Below are 24718 nucleotides of genomic sequence, written 5' to 3'. Positions count from 1 at the left end.
CGTCCATGATGCACATCTTCATCACATCCTCATTTTACTGCATGCTTACAAACAGCTCCACCACAGATGAAACACCCAGAGTATGTTTTATCACTACAATCAAAGTATTTGGTGCGTGTTTATTGTTAATTCAACCTCTAAATAAGTTGTCCAACTTGGACACAGGAAGACGTGTCTGCCCAGGTATGGAACTGGACAAGTGTGAACAATGTATTTAAAATCTGCAGAGATTCGGAGTAATGCTTGCACCTACAATGCAGAACCTATACAGCTTTACATTTTTTTAGATTGTTGTAGCTGTCTGTTGTCTGAATGAATGCCTGAAAATGATGTATCTACAGTTGCTGTTTTGCCAAGGTGCCAATACAGAACAGGTTTAAATAAGATTTATAAGCTTGTTCTCATGAATAGATCATAGATACTCACATCATGTGTAAAATGAGTAAGTACCTACACTGATAACTTAGCACTTTTACAATACTGCATCAAGCTGGAATATCATTTTATTTTTTAACAGCCAGAGGTCTATAACCCCAATACATCATCAGTTTCACTCGGGTTTTATTACAAGTACAAGCACTTTTTCAGATTTGGTTATGACTTTCCAATGTCTTTTGTATGTATGGTCTTAACCTGTAAGAAAATGCTAGCTTCTTTGAGCAATAAACTATATCAACACATTGAGAAATCTTAAATATACTTAAAATGCATTCTCTTTGTCCTGCTGTATAAGCTTCATAGGATTGAATTAACTCTGTTTGTCATTGAATCTAAAAAGGCTTGGAAATCATACGGAATGTATAGTGATTTTTTTTTTTTTGGGGGGGGGGGGGGGGGGGGGGTATTCTACTATTACATTCTTACTGTAACATTTCTTTTGATGAAACACTTTATCAACATAAAACTCCAACTTTAAAATTGAGGATGTCAAATACTGTAGGAGTTTTAATGACTTATACATTTACAAAGAGCTGGGATTAAAAAGTACAGGGTTTTTGTCTCTATAATTACCCGATTACTGCCATTTCACTGATGTAAGGTATACCATTTCCACATGGTAGCCACATTTAATGAATCTCCTGTGCACCCCTCTTATTTGTAATTGTAATGTGCATTCAGTATTAGGGGCTATGGTAAAGTACAGTGTAAGAGTGCCATCTGTGGAATTAATGTTGCATGTTCAGTTATGTGGGTATTGTTAAAGATTTAAATGTACAGTATTTTCTGTTACCACTTATTCTGCTTGTAGTAAAGATTACACTTTAATACATATTCTGTTTAATATGTTTAAACTACAACATCAAATTTAATTAAATATCATGTTGTTAGGTTCCAGGTATATCACAGGGCCACATAACTAAAGGTTCAGACCCCCCATCAGTCAGTCTATAGTATGTGTACTGGTATCGTGCTGCTGTATAGAGAGCTTTATCTAAGATGTGTTTTTATGCCTGCAGTGCTGGAATACATGTGAGACAGCAGGAAGTATCAGCACTTCCTGCTCTTTTAAAAGCAGTACAGTGCCTGTGTGAGGTTGCCAATGGGGGGGTTGCCAACTACAATACCTAAAAATCCCACAATAACACTGAAATAATAAATAGTATGTCTTGCAGCTTTGTTGTCTTCTCTGATTGATCTACTTTACTATGTACTGTACACAAGCCCCAACCCCATCACAATAATCCCCAAAATGACTAGTAAATATATTATAATAAATAAATACATCTTGAAGATTCGCAATCTCCACTTCAAATGTGTACATTAATCAGCACCCCGTCCCAGACATCCAATATAATTTGATAATAACTACGAAACAATTAAACCCCTTGTTAAATAAACAATAAACCTCTTTCTGGATGAAAATAATGGCCAAAGATACATTTCAACAGCACTTCCAGTTTTAGCCCCATCAACTTGTGGATTTGTGGGGCTGTAAATTTAAAAAATAAATAAAATAGAAGCTTACTCCAATGTACAGCAGGCCAAATGGTAATTACTATGAAGGAACTTAAACCTGCCCTATTCTTCTGTTTTATCACCACACCATTGTAGCTTTTATATGAATGTGTGTATAATGGACAAAAAAGTGTCTCTCCCGTGATAGCTTGTGTCTTGTCAGCATGATAAAGTTAATTTTGAACATAACCATTTCAAACTTGCCACATGGAACAAGAAGATTGCGTTCGAACCGAGAGAGCAAAGGAGAGGTTGGGATGTGTACATATTCAGGAAGCTTCCAACTGCTTCAGATTGAACTGCAATTTGATCATATTAATACAGATTACATTATATAAACATCAGACATGATCATTCATCATGTGTTCAGTTGCTGTTTTTTTTAGAACAATTGCCAGCATTATGATATATGGGCATTATCTAAACAATATAGTTATCATTTACTCAAAATGCTTTATCTTGTGAACAATAATAACAATACATTACAATTACAGGGAGTATTCATTTAAGTGAAATTGCATGTAAATAAAAAACACGGGAAAATCCACACCCAGTTTCGCATGGAAACCTGCATTTCACGTGTAAATGTTACTGAGCTTGTTTATCCTTATGTGACATCACTATGAATACTGTAAGGGAGCAGGTCAGTTGTTACTGTGGATTCCAAGACATCAGAAAGTGGCTGATGGAAAGTTTTATAGTTAGCAGTGGTGTAGTTCACCTTAATGATAATGCAGGCAGCATTTTTTATTATTGTTTTTTGCTGTGTCTGGCCTGTCATGTTGTATATCTCTTGTGGGTTTACAGTTCTGTATAAAACCACTTACCATTAACTGCGGTGTACACTTGTTATAGCAGCTGTTTGAGAATACCCTTGCTGTAAAAACTACACTAAAATTAAACACGAAGAGCAAGTGAGCTGCTTACAGATGTCTGTAACTGAATTCCCTTGCTTTTGATCCCAGCTATGTCCAAAGACACAGCTGTGTCCGTCCTCCACTCAAAATCGCTGGAGCGAGGAGGAAACCCGGGCATTAATAAGTATAGTTAGTGACTTGGATGAGTTGGGCCAGCTTGATCGCCCGAAACAGCGTAACAAGCATGTGTACCAACAAGTGGTTAATGCCCTCTCAGAAAGAGGAATAGAACACACAGCCCCACAAGCTAGGGATAAATTAAAAAAATTGAAACAGTCCTACCTGCAGGAACGAGCAAGGAGGTGCTATTCGGGAGAAGGACGATGCATGCATTTTGCTTCAGTTACATCTGGCATAGCTATGTACGTGTTGCAGTGCCACAAGGGAGTTGACAAACTTGTAAGCACTGCGATGAACTGTGGTTTTATGCACCCCAAACACACTGCCAACTACCCTGTACACAGCTGAGGATGCCAGCCTATACAGAACAATCTATTTTTTCCACTGGTACAGGAGGCCATATGTAATTCCTTTTTGGCTGCATATTTTCCTTTACCAGTTCCACTATAATGCTGAATGTTGCCCTGGTGATGCGAAATGACTCTATCCACTGCAGATCTGTGAAAGAGTGATGCAGCACAACCCCTTCTCACCAGCAAGACGGACGAGTATGTGTCCAAACCGTCCTTTCGCTAGCCATTGGCATTAGATAACAAGGCATAAGGATTTGCTGGTAGAGGATGTTTGGAGGTTCAAGCTCCCGAAACAACAGGAAAACATCCACTGTTCCCAATCCAGACAGCCTTGGGAGCGTGTGTGGAAGATGTGTGGCACAGAGCTTTAGAATCCTATGTCTCCACTGGTTTTCATCCATGGTGATCTGCAATACCTGTGTTGGTCAGTTTCATTTTATACCACCCAGTTAATTTTTAATGAATGAGTCATAAGATAAATTAGTTGAAACCGGATTCAATACTAGCGACATGCCACCACGTCAATGACATTTAAAAAACATTGTGGGCAAGAGCAGTAATAACACCTTATTAACCAACCAGACACAAGGTATTTTGCTTTATTACAGCAGACATTTTTCTTGAGCAAATGTCTCGAGCTAATAAAAAACCCGCATGGAAACTCCACCATAGTGAGGCTGCTGAAGTCAGTCTAAGTGACAACAAGCTAAATGTCTGTATTGGACAGGTTTTGAACCATTGTGTTCTATGTTAGTGTTTTTTTATGTAACTATTTTATATAATTATTTATGTCCGTGTGTCTCGATGGACACATTTAATATTGTGGATATGCAAGTGATAGTTTCTCTGGGCATTAAAGCTACGACAGAAACATGTTTGAAAACGTTACCTATTGTGTTGCTTTCCCTGGCAAATTATTAAAAGTTGCTGTGCAGATTATAAACAGAAGTTGGAGGGTGATTAATGTAAGGGGCTACTATTTAAACACACAACTTGGCAACTGGGGATCTCTATACATTGTATAAGTGGTGGCTATATCCACTACATAGCCACAATATTTCATCCACACAGCTTTGGAATTACCCAGAAATTCTGAGTAACTGCATGCACCTATAATTTAGATATCAAAATTACAGTTTTATGAAGAGATAAATTAAGACAGTCTTGTGTTCAGCATGAAACAGAAATGTATTTTACATAAAAAGCTCCTTCTTAAATGGTAAAAATCTTGAAGTATCTGACACAGCAAAAGGACACTATAAACCTGCAAAGTAATCTCTGCTTGATCTGCCCAGTTTGTCAAGGAAAAATCTATAAATTATGTATTTGAATTCTGATTTTGTTCAAACAACTTGGGTAGTTAGAAAGCTTTTTAAATTGGGGCCCAACCTATCTGCTCTATAAATGTTGCATTTCACTTCATCTTCCTCAACATGGTCAGCATATAAATGAAAGTGCTTCAACTTTAAAATACCTGTATCTTCCTTGATTAAGTTTTGTCTTTCTTTTCAAGTTAGAACTTCTCATTGTTTATTAATAGGCCTAAAAGTAACAAGCCCTCCATGTATAACTTTTTTTTTTTACCAGTTTTATTATATATTACTTTATAATATATATAAAGACGTAGCTTTACAGTAAACAATGGTATTTACTGCGTGCTCACATGGTTCAATAATATACAGCAAATGTATATTTAAAAATGCTTCTTATTACCAGTGCAAAAAGTGGGCTTTAATGTTTTTTAATTGGCTACACATACATATATTATGGATGTCAGCCAACCTCCTATGCACAGTAATATCAGCTACAAAGGTCTTTTTTGTCTTGTATATTGCTTGTATATGTGACTTGAAGGAATAAGAAATAAAAAAAAAACAACACAAAATCAATACTATTTATTTTATTAATAATTGTACTGTGATTTTGACATATCAACTACATCATGTACAAGGTTCAGACAGAAAGTTCCCATCACTTGTTCTATAACCTTGAATAAATAATAGCAATCCATATCCCATCCACAGAATTCCACACCAATCCTTTTTTTCACAGTACAGAGTAGATTACATCGACTATTAGACAGACTATCAATTAAACATCGCATTTGTTAAAGATCTATTTTATTTTTTAATGTGTTCAACATTAATTTGTGAAGGCTACAAGGTTCATAACTGCCACTGTTGTGCTTTAAAAGCATGCAAATCTAGGCACAAAGTTTTTGTTTTTAGTTGTCTCAATTATTCAGAAAATTAGGTAACCAAACTGCTTGACCTCAGATGAAAACAAAAAAGAATCACTATGTGTATACATAGAAACAGTAAAACATGTGCCGCAGTGCATGGTACAATAAGGAAGTACAATAATAAAATAATAAAAATATTGTTAATTTATAGGATTGTTAGAAGTCACAATATTGTATATAATTATTGTTTTGCTGTATTTAAATAAATCATTCATGTATAAAGAAGTTACTGTTATGTTAATTATCTTACTTTGTTATTAAAGTTTTTAAGATTTAAAGTTTTCTTATTCTTATTCTTACAATCAAATAAAGCCTCAGATGATGATCTGTTGCAGAATGAGATTCCACTGACTCCTGCCAATGTCATCCAGGCCTCATCATTGCTTCAGTTTGGGTTTAATTGTTGCACCGGGGTATTGCCCTTTGTATGTGTAGCTCATTTTCCAGCATTTTCCAGTCTCTAGCAGCTTCCAGTTGTCCTGGGCAAGACTTGGTTTTAACACCTTTTCTTGGTAGTTGCTCTCCTGGATGGAGGAATATTGTCTTTTGTGTGTAATGTTTTGATGGAACTGGTGGCAACTTATTGGTCATCTTATGCTTGTCTTCCAATGCTAAGGCCAAACATCGCAGCACCTGGTCATGGCGCCAAGTAAACCGTCCTTGGCTAAGACCCACCTTACATCCTGTCAAAATGTTCCTTAATGTTGCAGGTGTTGAACACAAAGGACATGACGGATCCTCACCCACCCAGAAGTTTGGGTTCTGTGGTGATGGGAGAACATCATATGTTGATCTGATGAGGAAACTGATCCTGCTCTGTTCCATTCTCCATAGGTCTTGCCAACTGATCTTGCGTTCTTCCACACACTCATCTCATCCATTCTCCTTGCTTGGCTTTTGCACCTTGTTGACTACCAGCTTCCTCCGTTGAGCTGGGGTTGCCTTGTGCCATGTAGGAGGAGCTGAACTGAGACCAAGACCCCCTCTTCCATGCTGAACTTGCCCCATAATATCACCGATTCGAAGGGCAACCTTTGCATCTTCCACGGCTTTCAACACAGGTGCTGCCTCCCTTACACATTTGTCGCGTGAATCTACTAATGTAATTTCCAGTCGGACCTTGGTGCACTTAAACTCCTTGGTTAGAGCAGAGACTGGTAGCTGCAGTATCCCTTTACCATAAAGTCCCACTCTGCTGTCTATGCCCTTCAACCCTTCAGCTGCTTGTTGTCTAACTTCTCCCACACAAACTGTGTCCTTTAGATCCCCGTCATACCATCTCCCAAGACTTTTCACTGGCTTCTCAAACACTGTTGGTATTGCCTCACCATTAATGTAGAACCTTTTATCTAATACTTTACCTTTAATTATAGAGATGCTCCTTGATTTAGTGGGCTTGAATTGCATTTGTGCCCATTCGATGTTATTGGTTACTTTGCCCAATAACCGATTAGTGCAGGCTACTGTTGTAGTCATGGTTGTCATGTCATCCATGTATGCTTGAATTGGTGGTAGTCGCATTCCAGAAGCCAAGCGCTCTCCTCCCACTACCCATTTTGATGCCCTAATGATTACTTCCATTGCCATGGTAAAAGCCAATGAAGAAATGGTGCATCCTGCCATTATTCCAACTTCTAGGCATTGCCATGTAATGCTGAATTCTGAAGTTGAAAAACTACATTGCAAATCTCCAAAGTAGGCTTTCACTAAATTTGTTATTGTCATCGGTACACTGAAAAAATCAAATGCTGCCCAAAGAAGTTCATGTGGCACTGAACCATATGCATTAGCCAAATCCAGGAATGTCACATGGAGCTCCTTCCTCTCCGTTTTAGCTGATTGAATTTGTTGCCAGATCAAGCTGGTGTGGTCTAAGCATCCTGGGAAACCTGGAATGCCCGCTTTTTGTACTGAAGTGTTAATGAAGCAGTTCTTTAATAGGTAAGTTGACAATCTCTGAGTAATAATGCTGAAGAAAATCTTGCCTTCTACATTTAATAGGGAAATAGGGCGTAACTGACTGATGCTTGTAGAATCTTTTTCTTTTGGTATAAAGACTTCACCTGCTCAGTGCCATGCTCTTGGTACAACCTGTTTTTCCCATGCCACTTTCATCAATTTCCACAAGATTTGGAGAACTCCAGAAGCACTCTTGTATACTCCATTAGGCCCTGGAGATGATAACACCCTTGCTTTTTTCACAGTGTGCTCTACTTCTTTCCACTTAGGTGCACAGTCCTCCATTTGGTATTCTGGTGGACTGATAGGTGGGATGTCTGAAGGAATTTACATAGGCTCCTGCCTTTTTTAATCTGTATGTGTTTCCTCCAAATATCTCTCCAGCTCAAACATAGATGATTTTTGTGTGCCATTTTTCTCAATGGTGAATAACTTCCACTTAACCTTTCCAACGCAAAACAGAGATCCATGTTTATTGTGTCCCACAGTTTTCTCACAAGCTCTTGGCCATTTAACTCCAGGCTTGTGCCCATTGAGGTTCTTTTCTCTCTTACGCTGGTTCATCTGACCGGGTTTGCAAGGATCAAGTAATTGTTTATATATTTCCCCATCAGAGGTATATTGAACTTTCTTCTATGTCTTGAAGAGGATTTTTCATTGTAACATTTTATTGCATTTTCATTAGAAAAAATTATAATTTTTTTTTTTACTGCATGAAGTGTGGTGTATGTTATTCTTGCAAATGATCCCCAGAACCCCCTGCTAATGGGATGTGACACATTGTTTAATCTAAACATTGCAATATTAGCTGCATATATTATTGGGAGTAATGGGGAGTACCATCTGAGAAATGTTATATTCTAGGACCAGAGAATACTGTATGAAATGCATCTATTTTGGGATCATATAAATTACAAGGGCAGGCAGAAATAAGTCATAATTTAAATTGCTAAATAAATTAGCCCTGGTTACAGTAAAGTCATAGAATGGAAAGACCCCTTACGGACCCTAGTTGAGAATGAGTAGAGCCCTGTGTTTTTCGCAAATATGAAATAGCTTATATCTTTTATTTGTATGCTAATTCCTTGTTTTATTTCAAGTGGTGCAAGCTTTGCACTGGAACAAATGCTGTTTTGGTTTTGAATGAATTTGAATGATTGGATCTGCTTTTCTTAGTGTTTAAATACTGAGAAACCCCAAGCTTGTTGTATACTGGAGCCCTGCTTGTGCAATGGGATTGAAATACAATTCCTTTCATTTTTTTAATGGGTAGATTGCTGTATGTGCAATTATGACAGCCCCACAATAATAGGGCAGTGTAAATATATATTTTGTTTTATTTTATCTTATTGTATTTTAATAGAGGGCATGGGCAGTATTTACTGTAAATAAGCAGTTAATTAAAAGGAGTGAGGGACTGTACATTACCGTTACTGCCGCTAATGAGTAATTATTGTTACTAAATCTTTTTTTCTGTGCAAGGTTTGTTTGTCAAAATGCTAAAAAAAAGGCAGATAATGTTCAATAAAAAAAATATGTATGATGTATACTATACTATTATTGATATACATCTATTTGAGTTGTTTTATTAATGTGTATCTGTAATAAAACTAAATTTGTGAAAAATAAAACAAAATATTTTAAAAAGTAAAAATAATTTCACTTGTCTCTAAGAATGAGTGATCTATTGTCAATGCTTTTTTTCGCCTATGAGTCATGTTCATTAGTTTTCCACCATGTAGCAAAACTAGTGTAAATGAGCAGCATGACCCTTAAAGTTTGCCATGGCAATGTTGCACAGTAATTATACAGTTTGCTCATGGTTCTACAGTGCATTTTCCATAGATTTTTTTTTTTATTAATATATATATATATATATATATATATATATATATATATATATATATGTTTTTCCATACCTCTCTGTGTTTTATAATGCTTACCTATGCTTTTTTTTGAGATTTTCAAAAAAAAAAAAAAAGCTACATTGTGTTCTGATTGTATTTATCTCTATAGTTATTTTAAACACACAAAGCCATCATTTCAGCTGGAAGAAAATACTGTCAGATTGTGATCATGTTGCTTTGCCACAGGAATAGAGATACTGATGGTCACAAGCCATTTATTTCAGATGGCAATGGGATGGCTTGGGTCCAACATGCAAGGTGGACTACATGGACCATCGATGACTGCCAGAAGGTAGCATGGTATGACTCCCGTCGCAATCACTAGCCAAGCGAGCAGCCGTTTCCCTGTCTTATTTTAACAGTATAAAATGCACAAAACAAAAAGAAATAGCTTATTAATCTATCTATCTATCTATCTATCTATCTATCTATCTATCTATATAGCTAAATGACTAATTAATAATAATAATAATAATAATAATATAAAATATGTTGTTTCTCAACTAGTCACTGGTTTCAGTATTGCATTGTACTCATTTAAATTAATATTAATACCTGTATTATTAAGATTTTCCAGAATAAAATTTGAAATGATAAAGAAATAAGTTGAAGTTAATTATAACATAACTGTTTTTGAGTGTTGTAGACTGTATTGCCCCATCGGCCCAAGAATTACACATCAGTGACAGTAAGCATTAAAATCTATCATAATCCAGTGGCCACCATCTTTCTTTTTGCAGATGACTAAGTGTTCTTGACAAAGATATTTCACCATTGTTGTATTTCCTTTTAATGCATGTATTGCTCCCGTTGCTGTTAATAGACACACTGAGCCATATCCTTGAATTATAATGCTATGAACTCTGTACCTATATTCAAAGAATGTCTTTAAGAAAAAATAAATACAAATCTACTTTTCATGAACATGTATTGGTTGCAGAAAAGGCTTTTTATTTGCTCAGACATTCCTTTCTCATGGTCCTCCTAGTTTTTGGTTCTTTTCCAACCACAGTTATGTTCAGTGAAAGTAGAACGGATCTCAAGGATTTGCTTTAGAAATGCTGCACACTGCATCCACTCACTCTCACAGCAAAGCCTGCTTTGCTGCCTTGGTTTCTCAACCACTTCCATTCCAGATTTAAAATTTTACTGCTGAAATAGCTATACAATACTAAAATGAAACCTGTAAGCCCTGTCTGCCAGTTAAACATAGTAAAATAAGTAAAAGACACACATTTTATTATTTGTTTATTTAGCAGACGCCTTTATCCAAGGCGACTTACATAGACTAGGGTGTGTGAACTATGCATCAGCTGTAGAGTCACTTACAATTACATCTCACCTGAAAGACGGAGCTCAAGGAGGTGAAGTGACTTGTTCAGGGTCACACAATGAGTTAGTGGCTGAGGTGGGATTTGAACCGGAGACCTCCTGGTTATAAGCCCTTTTCTTTAACCACTGTACATATTTTACTGAAGCACTACAACCGCTATTGGTAAGCTCAAAGCAATCAGCCTTCAGATGACCAAACATGAAGATAACAAAAGTGTAAAGGATGAAAAAAATATTTTTGTGCTTTGCAAAGGGATTCGTTATTTATTTATTGCAAAGGGATGCATTTTTTAAAATTTGTAGTCGAGTCAGTATTTCTTTTGTAAAGAAAAACAAACAACTGAAACAACTAAACTATAAATCGCTATCATTTCATGAATCATAATTTGAAATTGTTTCGGATAATAAAAATACTAAATGAAGAGATCGCTTAACCCCTCATTCTGTATGCTTATTTTTTTTCCTATTTGGTCAAAGAATCTTTCCATGGCTACGTTCAGCATATCTCAGTTGTTAATAAAGACTTGCTTGGTACAGCCTTTAGTTATAGTAGGAAGTTGCGTGAGGTTACGTCACAAACAGGATCTTCACTGCTGAAGTCCTGTGAACATAAGGTATGACTTTCAGACATGTTTCCACGGCCAATTTGCGCAGCTTTTTAGCACGAGGCGATTTACCCACACGTCTAAGTCGTACCATGTTTTGGTCGCACACTTCCTATAGCGTGAGAAACGTACGTGATTTGTGCTATGTCACATTCTCACAACAATGGAAAGAGAATTTGGAGTTTCTAAACTGCATTGCATTGTCACTTGGTTTAAATAGAACGAGGTCTGTCCAGTGTTATAATTCTCCAGACAAGGCTAAATTAAACAAGTTCACAGCTAGGTAAAGACAAACACAGAACAAGATATCAGAGCATCAGCACCCACGACCACTCTCAACGACTGCTAATATCACAAAAAGACAACAGAATGGTGGAACCAACAAATACAATTACATCTGAATCTTCTTGCTCTTTAACATTAGAACTGCCGTGGTTACACTCATACCTAAAACCACCGCCGGCAGTCATTATGACGGTTACATTTTAAACAACATCAACATTAAAATGAAAGACAAACTATCGGATAAAACACAAAAGTTTTATTCAAGCACATCATATCAAACATCAGCAAAGCAGAAACACTGTATTTAAATGAACAATTAAACATGAAAGGGTTTATTTTCTAACTTACTTAGTTTCTAACACATATAAAGCACTACTTCAAAAAATGAAAAACTACAATAAAATAAACATTGCAAAATAAACTAGTGTGTAAACAGGTATATGTACATATAAAACTGTAAAAACAAAAGTAGTTTTTAATTTAAAACGAAAGTAACGTATGTTTTCTCGCTGAGCTGCTGCAGCCTGCTGCTTTGCAGTTTTCTGATGAAAATGTTTCTGCCGAAGTGCTGTCGCTAGCTTCAAGATGAAATCTCTCCTACTGATATTTTCCCTGGTGCATTCCTTGTACAAAACAAAGGAATTGATGGCTACCAGGTTCAGTACAGATAACAACAAGCTTGTATATAAAAATAAAATAGAATATTGTAGGTTATATTCAAAATAAAGACATGTATTGTAAAAGGCAGTTAAAATGACTGCTCTAGGTAGAGGGGATTATAACTTTGCGATGCTGCCTTTCAAACAACATCAGAGTATTTAATACATGTATTTAGGAAAAGTCAAGAACGGACAACCGCGTATCTTTCACACACACAGAGTAATTTCAATTTTAAAAGTGAAAAACGTCAAAATGACTGCCGTCGTGTTTCTAGTGTTAAGGTAGCCTGAATAGGGTATTCGATTTTTGTCAGGATTTTAGGGTCTGTAACAGCATACAAGTTGCTGAGAAAACCAGAATATATATTTAATGTAAAATACTGACATAAAACTAATATAGTGTGCTATGTAGTCCTGTTATACCAGTGGTTTAGTCATTAGTGCCCCTTCTGCTCATAACTCAGATCACACGTGGAGGGTCATCTCTAATGTTGTAAAAAAAAAAAAAAAAGGTACATACAAGCAGACTTTGAAGTATATTAAAGCCATGAAAATCTGTCAAGTATGTATATTTAGTAGCTGTACATTATTTTTGTTAATAGCTAATAGTTAAACCGGGTATATCTTTGAAGAATTTAAAACAGGTTTATAAATTGCAGTTGTGCTCATTGGAAAGCACTTACTGTACCAATGTGATAAAAATGCCTGTTTATACTATCCATGCTAGACTACATGCAAGTACATCAGCAAATAAGTGCAATGATACTGTCTTCTTATTATTATTAGCCTTAGAATCATATAAGTGTTGAACAAGCTTCTATCAATTTAATCAAAAGATGAGGATACACACTTTAATCTGAAATGTATTGATTGATATATCAACCCTGTGGCTTCCATTTCCTTTAACAGCTGTGCTCTCCAATAAACTGAGCTGTCAGTGAGTATCACATGTATCAAGAGCATTCTACAGTGCTCTGAACAAACAACACAGTGCAACATTTTAATTACTGCAGTGCCATCTACAGGAACATTGTTGCATTCTATTTTATGATTGTATTAACAAAATGTGGATTTAATTCTGATATCTGATACTTCACCCAGTTCTGAGATTTATTTTTGGTCATTTTGAAAAAAAAAAACAAAAAACAAAAAACAAAAAACAAAAAGGACTTTCCTTTATAACTTTTGATTGAGTATTTCTGAACTTATCAATGGACATACTGGTTTGACCCTTTCAGCCCAGCCATTGGTCTTAACTGTTGATGTATGCTGGACTCTGTGATGTACATGAAGTGATGTCAAAAGCCTAAGATTGTATTCTAGAGAAGCTGATGAAGATCGAGTAGAGAGGTTTTCCTTGACAGCTGCCAAATTAAAGCAATGGATGATCTGCAAATTAAAACATGCCTACTTCAGTATATTTATAGAAATAACATTACAAAATCAGATCCATGTTTTTCAACAATTTATCATAAAAAAAAATGAATTTCTGCTGTAAAGTATGTCTGCTCGTTATACTATGTACTATATTTATATTCAATGTTTACCATCTAAATAATTCAGGTTGAAAACAAGTTAATTGCATAAAAGAATTGGTTGAGGAATGCCTTTGGTTTTAACTCCGACAAAAATATTCTCACAGCTCATCATCGTGGCAGTTTATTTGCAATAGAGATTTAAAACAAAGCTTTTGTTCTGAAGTTCTATGAAGTAATTACTCAGAGCCCTGGCTTTTGCCAAGGAAAGTAAGTTGATTTTTGTTTATAGGTGACCATGTTCCCCACAAAACGAAGGAAAAAAAGAAACCAGCTGACAACACTTTGAAAAGTGGCCAACCATCTGGACTTTCTGTCTATAACATGTGCTTCTGGGATTTGAAGGATATTTTTGGCTCACAGTACGTTCTGTATGGGTTACTCTGTCGCTGTGTGCAATTGAGCATTGCATTAATTGAGGAGGATATAAAAGGGCAGGTAATTAGTCAGTTGTCCATGCAGAAAACAGGCTAGTGGCCTGTTGCCCTGGACTGTTGAATGCACAGATGCACAGTAAAGTTTTTCTCTCTGTGCCATTGTGATAATCAGTGACAGGTAATAGTAAGGTGTATGGCAGGACAAATTGTCATCCATATGGTACAAGCTAAACAAATCTGATAACCATTAGGGAGGTTCACTATAGGGGATGTGTGGCCCAAATCATGCCAAGTCAGCAAAAACTAGGTCATGAAGGGAGAACACCAGCTGAATATATATATATATATATATATATATATATGAAAAATGTACTTACAACCATTGTGGTGAAATGATATGATAAACCACACGAGGCACATTTAAGTTAGCCTTGATCGTTTACTAGTCTTGTAGCATTAAATACAATTTGTTATGTTTCTGTAATTACACATATTAGACTTCTGGACCAATAGCCTAAGCATTATGATTCAGTGCAAAAAAAAACATGTTCAGATAATGTTAAGTTTGTGACGATAACCCCAAAAACTAGGTAAATTGGGGTTAAGGGTTTACATTACAGCAGTCTTAACAGACATGTTTTACCTATCCCTCAGGGTACTAAGCCACGGCCATTGCACTCTGCACCACGAGACTACAGGTCTTTGCACAAATGAACGTGGTTGTCACAGAGCAGCAATTTACTTAATTTTACACAGTACTAATCGGGGTGAGCCAAAGTACAAGTACAAAAAGGTATTCGTAATGAGTAATACAAAAGTAATTATGGTTTACTTGTTATTCAGAGATTTTAAAAAAAGCCATCGAATCAGATACTGACTCCCAATAGGAAGTGACAACTGTTAGTCTCAAGACTAGAGATTCCAGGGGGGAAGGAGGAGAAACCAGTGTGACACAGTGGAGCTAAGCGTCATTCATTCTGTGTTGTGTGAGTGAGGAGGTCAGACAGACAGAACGCTCAGCTCAGAATCAAATCTTTTCAGAGATATATATTACTTCCACTTTGAAAAAGGGATTTCCTAACAGCTTTTCTAACAGAATATAATTTATTAATATATATATATCAGAAATTGATGTTTTTATGCTGTTGCTCACACTGTTTGCACAAAATAGTTTGCAATATGTCATCAGCTGGGTTTTTCTTTTTAATTCATATAATTGAATCCTTGGTATACAATTATGGTTGGGGTTAAGGTTAGTGTTAGGGTTAGGGTTAGTGTTAGTGTTAGAGTTAGGGTTAGGGTTAGGGTTAGGGTTAGGGTTAGGGTTAGTGTTAGGGTTAGGGTTGGGTCAGCATTTGATTTGCACTACTAAGACCCTTTAACATTGTTATTAACCCTTTCAAGGCCAAGCTCGGGCCCTGGAACATTTACCTCAGGGCTAAGTCCGAATATTTTGGGCCCCGCCGTTTCACAGAGCTGCCTGTTTTGACGCAGAGATGTGATCAGTGTGTACTGATAGGCTTAAAACAGTCACATGGACTTAATGGAAGGCTCGATGAACTTTGAACCAGAATGAGATTGTAGTTAGGAGTGAAAACAGAGAGCGTTCATTTTTTTTTATTGGAATTTGGCGAGTGATCTCACAAGGTAGTTGCACAGGCTGCAGTGTAGTTAGTTTTGGAGAATGGGAGTAATTGTGATTACTCCAGTGGGGTCGAGGATCTTGATTTAGAGCTTTTGGATTTTGTTTTCGCTGTAGACACGGAAGGTAAGGTGATTCATTATTTGATTTTGTATCTTTTCTTTTGTTTATGTCTTGCTCATATATGCTGTACTAATAGGAAATTACATATTACATTAGTAATATATTTTGGGCACGTTATCGTGTTTGCCAGTGGGTTTATTTACTGTTTTTATATATAAATTACCTGTCAGCTTGATAGCTTATCGATTAGTTATTTAGGTAGATGATTTACTTTATAAAGTCACATTCTAAGTCAGTCTTTTTTTGTCAGCCATTTTATGTCTGCGTGGGTTTGTATTTTTATTTGTAATTTACCCTCTGAAGGGTACATTTTTTAAACGGGTTTTTAGTAATAATCCTTGTATAACAGACATCTCAGGTACAAGGTTGCTGTTTATAGTCGAGTTATAATGTTTGAGCAATAGATATATTTTATTTGCAGCTTATTTATAGTATGTTGTTGTTTTGTTTTACTAAGAAGCAAATAACGCTATCCTTTTAAAAGTTGATCACAAAGTTGATATAGTTGCACTGTAATTTTGTAGTTTACCATCCTTCTCCTATGCATTTACTGTGCTTTACTTTTTTATTTACCAGTCGAGAATGTGGCTTTACCATACTTTCTGATTTACCCTGCCTGACAGTGCAGGTGATCAGGGAGACAGGCCCATTTTTTATATTGTATATATTTATTTAAGTATGTATGTGTTTATTTGCTATTTTATTTTTTTTATTTTACCTCAAGAGGTCAAAGCTCATTCCGTTTATGGTCTTATTATTGGAAAACTCTTTATTTCTCCTCAGATTTTGACTTTTACATTGACACCACCCCCCTTGGTGTTATTACATTTTGGTCAACAGTAACTTAAAGACACCTCATGGTGAAGTGAATTATTATTTATTATTTCTTAGCAGACGCCCTTATCCAGAGTGACTTACAATTGTTACAAGATATCACATTATTTTTACATACAATTACCCATTTAAACAGTTGGGTTTTTAGTGGAGCATTCTATGTAATGTACAGTGTCTCCCACCGGGGATTGAACCCACGACCCTCCGGTCAAGAGTCCAGAGCCCTAACCACTACTCCACACTGCTGACCTAAGAATACATACATAGTTATTGAAAAATGTTTGTAATTTTACTTTGTCATTTCTTTGTCATTACTGTGCAATTTTATATTCCAGGATGTTCTGAATTATTTAAATAGTTACTAGAAAAAAGGGTCTTCATATGGAACAAAATTACTACTGTATCTCTTGTGGGTACATTCCTTTACCTGCAGCATCACCATTTCTGACCTGAAACACTGAAATGGGATAGTAGGAGGATACAATGTTATGGGGAACCTTTTTTTTTAAAGAAATTTTAAAAACTTTTTTCTGCCATTTTTGTACCTTTTTTCATTTTACTATGCTCTGAATTATGTAAACAGTTTGAAAATAATATTGTTCAAGTTCTAAGCTTTTAAATTATATATATATAGTTTCATGGTGATTAGTTAAAATTTGAATGACAAAAAACCCTTGCTTAGAATTCCAGCATAGTGTTCTAAACCCGGCTTTGAAAGGGTTAACTAGTTTTCTGCTTGTATTCTGCTAGTTGTGCTAAACAATGTGGTCATTTTAGAATGTATGCACTTCTTTTAACATTCAAATAAGAGAGATTAAATGACTGGTTGTGCTCCAGCAGACCCAGATATCTTTCAGACACACATACATAAGAACATGAAATGGAAATAGCAGTTTTATTATTGCAACAAGCAGCCACTGGGTGTCACTGGTGTCATCAAACCTAAAATGTCTTCCCGGGGACGAGAAAACTGGATAATTCTTACAGTAACAAGGTATATGTTGCATAATGTATTGATTTGAAACACCTTTATTATTAGGTATTTAAGAATGTATTCGATTACTTGGTGCTCAGTGATTTGTGCTTCAAGGCAGTATAGGAAATAAAGCACACACTTGATCTGCAGCTGTCTTTAGAAACATAACAGCAAAAAAAAAAAAAAAAACCAGACAGCACATAGAGTAGAGAAGAGCCTTCCATAGGCTGATGTTAGTGAGTGCTCAATACAGAGAACACAGGAGAACTAACAGCATTAAAACCATATTCACCCTAAGACATTCACCCAGTCCCAAGTCAGCTGGCCTACAACCCAGCTAGCTAGGAATTACACTCTTGAGTGCCAACATGAGCATTTAGCACTTTTAGAAGAATATTGCTTTCAACGCATTGGGCCATTACCATAGTGCTTTTCTAGCTAATTGACATACCTGTTGTCACACCACTGGGTCATTACAATAACATTGTTAAATACAGTGATCGCCATAATTACTATCACCTTGTCATTTCTGTTATTTAAAAATAATATATATATATATATATATATATATATATATATATACCCGGCTTGTAAAGTTATTTACTAAAGAAAAGCATTGACAATGTTTTTTGGTGCATGTGCAACATAAGACACAAAAAGTCCTTACTGTTCAGTTTCAGGTTTAAACATTTTTATAAATTAAAAACAGTAAATTACACATTTGTACAATTAAATCAATTAGACAATTATTAACATGACATGCAGTACAACCCCATCTGTACAACGAGGTCACCTGCATACACACAGACAGTACCACACATATGCTGTAGTGTGATCTTTAGTGTCACTTATATGTTAATAATGACTCAAACTATTGGAGGCATATGAACATATGTCCAGCAGGTGGAGCCAAACCATGAGTAATAACTACAATTAGATCTCCCTTTCTGGAATGCGACAAAGGCACTCTACTGTAACTTAAATAAATGCCTTCTATGCATTAGAATATGTTTTTATGCATTTTTAAGATAACTACAGTATGAAGTCCTGTTTCTGTGACCTATTAAAAATTAACTTCAGGTACTTTGACTTAACGTTAAATTATAGATAAAGTGAATATTTGTATAACATTGTTTAACTTTTAATGATAGAAGGAAGGGGGTAGAATGTCCGAATCTTCCACTGAGTGTAAGGGTTATTCTGCCCTGTTGCAAGGACTTTGAGAAACAAATGTTAGTGCTTCTCAAGGTAATTTCGGTACTTCAGAGGCTGTCTCTGTCTGGTGGGGTATCACTTCAGTGAAGTCTGGAGGTTCTATATCACAGGTCTCCAACCCTGGTCCTGGAGAGCTACTGTGGCTGCTGGTTTTCATTTCAACCAATCTCTCAGTTACTTAATTGAACCAATTATTGGCTCAATTAGTTAAGATTAACAGGTGTTCCAGATCTTTAGCCACTGATGATGTAATGACACCTATAAACCTGCTGGATAAGGGCTCTCCAGGACCAGGGTTGGAGACCCCTATTCTATATGGCTCATTTTCTAAATTGTCCTCTGGAATCTCAACCTCTGAATAATCCTCCAGTTGGACTTCTGTAGTTCCTGTACGACATACAGTTCCAGTTCAATTATATTCCTGCCATTGGATAAGGTACATTGTAATCATTGACTGCAGAATCTTATATGCTTTCTTTATTGCATCAAACTTAGCTCCTAAACACAGATTTTCAGGAATAACTGTCACATCAGCTCCTGTGTGTATCTTGAATTCAATGTTAGTGTTTCCCAGATAAATCTTTGCTCTTTTCATCTTTTAATGGCTTTCTGAAGTTCCTTTCTACAGACTGTTGCATGATGGCCCTTCTTTGATCATGTATTGCAATTTGTATCTTTAGCAGGACATTGTTTTCTGCTGTAGGATGGACTTTTCCCACATCCTGTGCAGTTTGTCTGTTTATTAAACCTGAATTGTTTCCATTTATTCCATTGTTGCTTTAGCTTGTTAGTCACATGCTGTTTTGGTTTAATACTGCATGGTTTCTTCTCAGTACTCACTGCAAACTATTTCTCATCATAGCCTGCTGCATTATTACTGATTCACTCTGGCGAGCAAGGTAATACTACTTTATCCAATGTGGATCAGGGTCCGTTAGGAGCCTTGCTGATTGCTTTGTATCCCACAACGATTCTATCACATGTAATTTTGATGTATAATGCTCCATAGCCGCAATGTTTCTAGAAACAATGCAGTGCTGCAATAAAGCTACCTACAGAATCACCTGCTTCTTCCTGTAGCTCCTACATACAGCGAAATGCGTTTCCAGTTCTTTCTTAACTGTATCATCTTAACATGCATCTGTTGAACTGTAAGGTATAAAGAGCACAGTACATTGTCCGTATTACAAAGTCGTTGTAAACACCCCTTTTAATGCGCAACTGTTTAATGTCACGGTTCACTTGATGCGTGACATCCAAAATATTAGCATAGCCCCTCCTTAATTACCATAATATGACACCCACTAAGAAGTTTGTTGTAAAACCATGTCAAATTAAAAAAGTACAGGGTCAAGTGGATTTTTGTTCAGGAATAATAGCTTTACTATCATAGCGTGCTACCTATATTTTTGTTGAAAACATAGCCATTGGAATTTCATTATCTGTACCTGTTCATCATTTATCTTCATAAAGTGTTTTCTCCTGTTTAAGTTAATATGTATTTTAATACAAACTGTTTTTAACTTCAGATGCACAGATAGTAGCCAGACAATGGCTGTGACCAAATCAAAACTTTGACAACCTGCTAATCGCACTTGACAAAACTGTATTTAACAGTGTACGTAATTCCTTGTGGTTGTAAAATAGGAACAAGAGAGATAACCCGAAGAATTAGTAAATTAAGTGTTTCTAACTACACTGTACAATCACACAGTAATGATGTATGGATGTGTGGGTACAATGCACAACATGTCTAATGAAAAATGTTACCCTGTATTTACATGTGTGGTTGTGTATTTACAATATAATTACCATGTAACCACATGTAATGCAATTACATTGTAATTACATTATACTGTACTGTAGTTAGAGACACTTCATTCAAAGTGCTACAGAAGAATGCCCTTAGTAGGGTGAGATAATGAGATTGTTCTCCTCCCACAATTTAATAGCATGGATTGACAGTGAATTTGTGTTTTTTTTTTTCAACAAATAGAATACAATAACAAACAAACAAAAAAAAACTGGTAAATAACCTCTCGTATTGTCAGGTAGGAATCCGAATTAGGATTAAGAAAGTCCAGCTGTCAATGTGTAATGTGAAGAGAAGAGAACAGACATTTATAAACTTGGTATCACTTTTTTTTGGCAGAAATCCACTTTTTTTTGTTTAACTCTTGAGGATCTTGGTTTCTTCAGCATTTAGGTGCATTTTAAAAACTTTATTAGACACATCCACTTTGACTTGCATTGTAAGATTATAGCAATTATTCAACAGAAATACATTCTGAATAATCCCAGAACACCTAAAAGTAGTTGACAAAGTTAAACCTAGTCAATATTTTAACTGCAGCATAGAGACCAGGATCAGAGGACACAGTTGAGAAGAAACATACTTAGGACAGAGGAAGGGAGGCACTTTTTTAGATATAGCGGTGAGTGTTACCAAGCCACATTGGCTTGGATTATATGCAAAAAATGTTTTTCTATTTGGTCAAAGAAGCCTTTTTAAATATATATTTTACACCTTTTTTGGCTTTCGCTTTTTATACTGTAAGAAATTATTGTTTTTGGTTACTTTCCAAAATACTTGGGCATTTTTTTTTCTGTCAGTGTGTATAGTAACTTGACAGTACTTGCACACTTGTATTAAGGTCACAGGCATATTTTTCTGTTTTTGTGTGTGTGTGTTTAGGCATTTGTTTACATTTCGCCACAATTTGCTATTATGTGTTAAATTCCACAGGCATGTAAATGAAACCTATCGAACTGTAATATAGTTTTTAAATCTCACGAGCAAGAACAATGCTCCGAATTAAATTGCAATCTCATTTTAAATCTCGCAAGCGTGTACAATCCTCCAATAGAAATGTAGGAATTTGCTGCCACTCAGTAGTTGGTGTGGGTTTAAAGTATTCAGAATGAATCAATGACAGATACAAGTTAGGAAGGAGGGACAACTGCACTGGCTAAGTATTCTTTTTTTATTTTGTAGGTTATTTTTATTTTATTTTTCACAGGGAAAGGGTTCAAGTCAAGGTGAATTGAGGAACCATTTTCCAGTGTTTATTGGATATACACCGAATACATTTTTTTTGTGTGTCAGGGGTGCTTTATCAGGATTTATCAGTTAAAACTGAAAATCAGAAGGCCTAATTATAATCTAACAAAATATAAACAATAATACTTTGAATCATGAGGGCATAAACAAAGTCAACAGGCAAGTTTATTTTTTTCAACACAATTTGAAACATGCTATCATTTACATCATGGAATTCCACTGAGTCATGGATAGTAGGAGTTTTGAGGTGAAATACATAAATACTTGTGTAAATAAATGAGTGGTTCTGAACCAATGAGCCCTATGTTACAATGTCCATATCTGGAGAAAATACAAGCAAACCATTTGAGGCTTTCATTTTGGTTTCAAATATGAACTGTAGATAATACATAATATGCATTTTAGATAGTTCTATAAAAAATGTGCTATTGTATTAACATAGGACCTTTTAAATAAATAAATACATACATTAATAAATATTACTGAACAACAGTGGCCTACATTCATGATAGTACATTGAAGTTGTTTCTATGTTCAGGTTCAATATACCATTTTGACATAATACATTTTGAAACACTATTTAACTATTAAATTCACATTTCCCTTGTAAAGTTTAATTTTAAAGATGGGGGCTTCCAACTGAATTAAAACCATGGAGACACTTAAAGATGCATATATTGTGCTGAGCAGAGATAATGCATTGACTTTATTTTATACATCAGAAGTGTTATTACATATACTAAAAACAGCTTAAATGTTACTATCACTTTTAAGGTCTCTTTCTACAGTACATAGCTCTTATCAATATTCTTTATTGTTCTGCACATTTGTGGACACTTTTCCTGCTTTTGCAATCAATACACATTTTTTAACAAGCACACCACCAGAAACTGAAACACTTAAAAATGACAATTCCAGCACAATTAGAATTGAGATTCGGGGGAGGGATTACTACTTGCTCCCTCCTTTGATCACTCCCCCTGAACTTGTTTAAACTTCAGGTAAACTTACCTGACTGTTGCAGTAGCAATCACAGTTGAATCACCAGTTCCTCTTTCAGAGGGCATGGCTTCCATCTCCCCTTAAGAGGCGGGAACAGCGGGAACATTGTTTTGTCCAAAACCGAGATTCTGTTCTAACAATTGTTAGTTTATTCCCTATTTCTAAGTAAGACAGGAAACTGTATCTAAGACATCATCTTGTGTATTTAGTAAATGTACCTAAATTATGATTTGAAAAGGCATGAAATAATAATGATATTTTGAAGTTCTGTTAGAAACTCTTTCTGTTAGAAAGCCATTCTTTAGACACAGAACAATGTAACTAATAGTAAGAGAAGACATTTCATAAAATTAAAAAGATAACATTATACTCAGTTTTGTACATGATGCACCATGTTTTATCTGGTCTCATGTTCAAAATGTTGATCTAAAACATGCCTTACAGTGTTGATTCAGTTTATATACAAAGGTAAGGTGCTGAACAGTAATTCTTGGTGCACAATGAAGATTCAGTTAATAACATTTTTATACCACGTTTGGTATTGGTCTTTGCAGATGGGGCAGATGCTTCCATTCTCTTATCAATGGATTGATGTGCATTGCATGATGGAGCACTCTCAACAAAGGAGGGTCAAGTGAGTCCTACAATAAGAATATGAAAGGCGGACAGTGGAGAGGAACTTAGGTTAGGGAATGGATGATTCTTAAGGCTTTGGTGCAAAAGCAAATTTTGTGGGCAAGCATCAACCGTGACCCATTGACATAGCCGATGTGTACTATGATTGGGCAAAATGGAAGTGACGTATGCACTGTAACATTCTTATTTTTGTTTAGATTACTATTATAATGAATTCAATAGGTGGAAATGGAGGCTTTTTTCTTTCCCCACGAGTGAAAAACAGACAGTGGCATCCTGTAGACGGATGCTCAGTCCCTGGCATCTGGAACTAGGAAGTTGGGAAGTTGGCGAGAATAATATAACATAGGAAAAACATTTTGTAAATAAAAGTATGCTATACTTCTTAGACATTTCATAGATGACATCCTTATATCTAAAAACATTAACATGTGTACACCTTTATAAATACAGTGAAAACCGCTTTATCACTGGTTAACTGAATTAACTAAAAAGAAGGGTCCATCAAACGTTTTATTTCTGCTGTAAACATAACCATTGATAGGAACTGAAAGAAAGAAAGGCCAACACTGTCTTTATTTAAGCCATTTTATGATGCATATCCTTTGTGAACTGGTAGATAGAGAAGGAGAAGTACCAAAGACATAAGGAGAAAGCTCTGATGTTTACAGAATTGAAAAGCAAGATGCTTCTATCATAAACTACATACAAATTACCACAAAGTAATTCAAATTTAAATGAACAGTATACAACCAAGATGATCGCTCGTTTTCTGCAGGTTTTAACCCCAATTCCTGCACTCTGGGGTGGTCCTCATCCCCCCTCAACCCCCCTACTCCTGGCTGAGTATTGTGAGTAATTCACATTGTACATTCTGTATAGCCACCTGATAATGAGACTGTTAAGGCTGCTTGATAACAATGACACATGCGCCAGCTCTTCCAATGTTCAGTGATGACATCTGTGTAAAAGAGAATAACAG

General features: G+C 35.8%; 1 protein-coding gene across 1 annotated transcript in view; it reads right to left on the bottom strand.

Moving 5' to 3' along the window:
* Positions 1–22262: 22262 nt before the first annotated feature.
* The window catches only part of LOC117407461 (kelch-like protein 1), a 53185-nt gene continuing 50729 nt past the window's right edge, over positions 22263–24718 (bottom strand). Inside the window, exon 11 of the mRNA XM_034012525.3 lies at positions 22263–24697. Within this exon, the coding sequence (XP_033868416.1) occupies positions 24638–24697 (60 nt within the window). The 3' untranslated portion in view covers positions 22263–24637. The remainder of the gene's footprint in view (positions 24698–24718) is intronic.

This window comes from Acipenser ruthenus, chromosome 8, assembly GCF_902713425.1.
Source record: "Acipenser ruthenus chromosome 8, fAciRut3.2 maternal haplotype, whole genome shotgun sequence".
NCBI classification, from domain to species: domain Eukaryota; kingdom Metazoa; phylum Chordata; class Actinopteri; order Acipenseriformes; family Acipenseridae; genus Acipenser; species Acipenser ruthenus.
The sequence above is the reverse complement of the archived record's forward strand: the minus strand, read 5'-3'. Positions and strand labels throughout refer to the sequence as shown.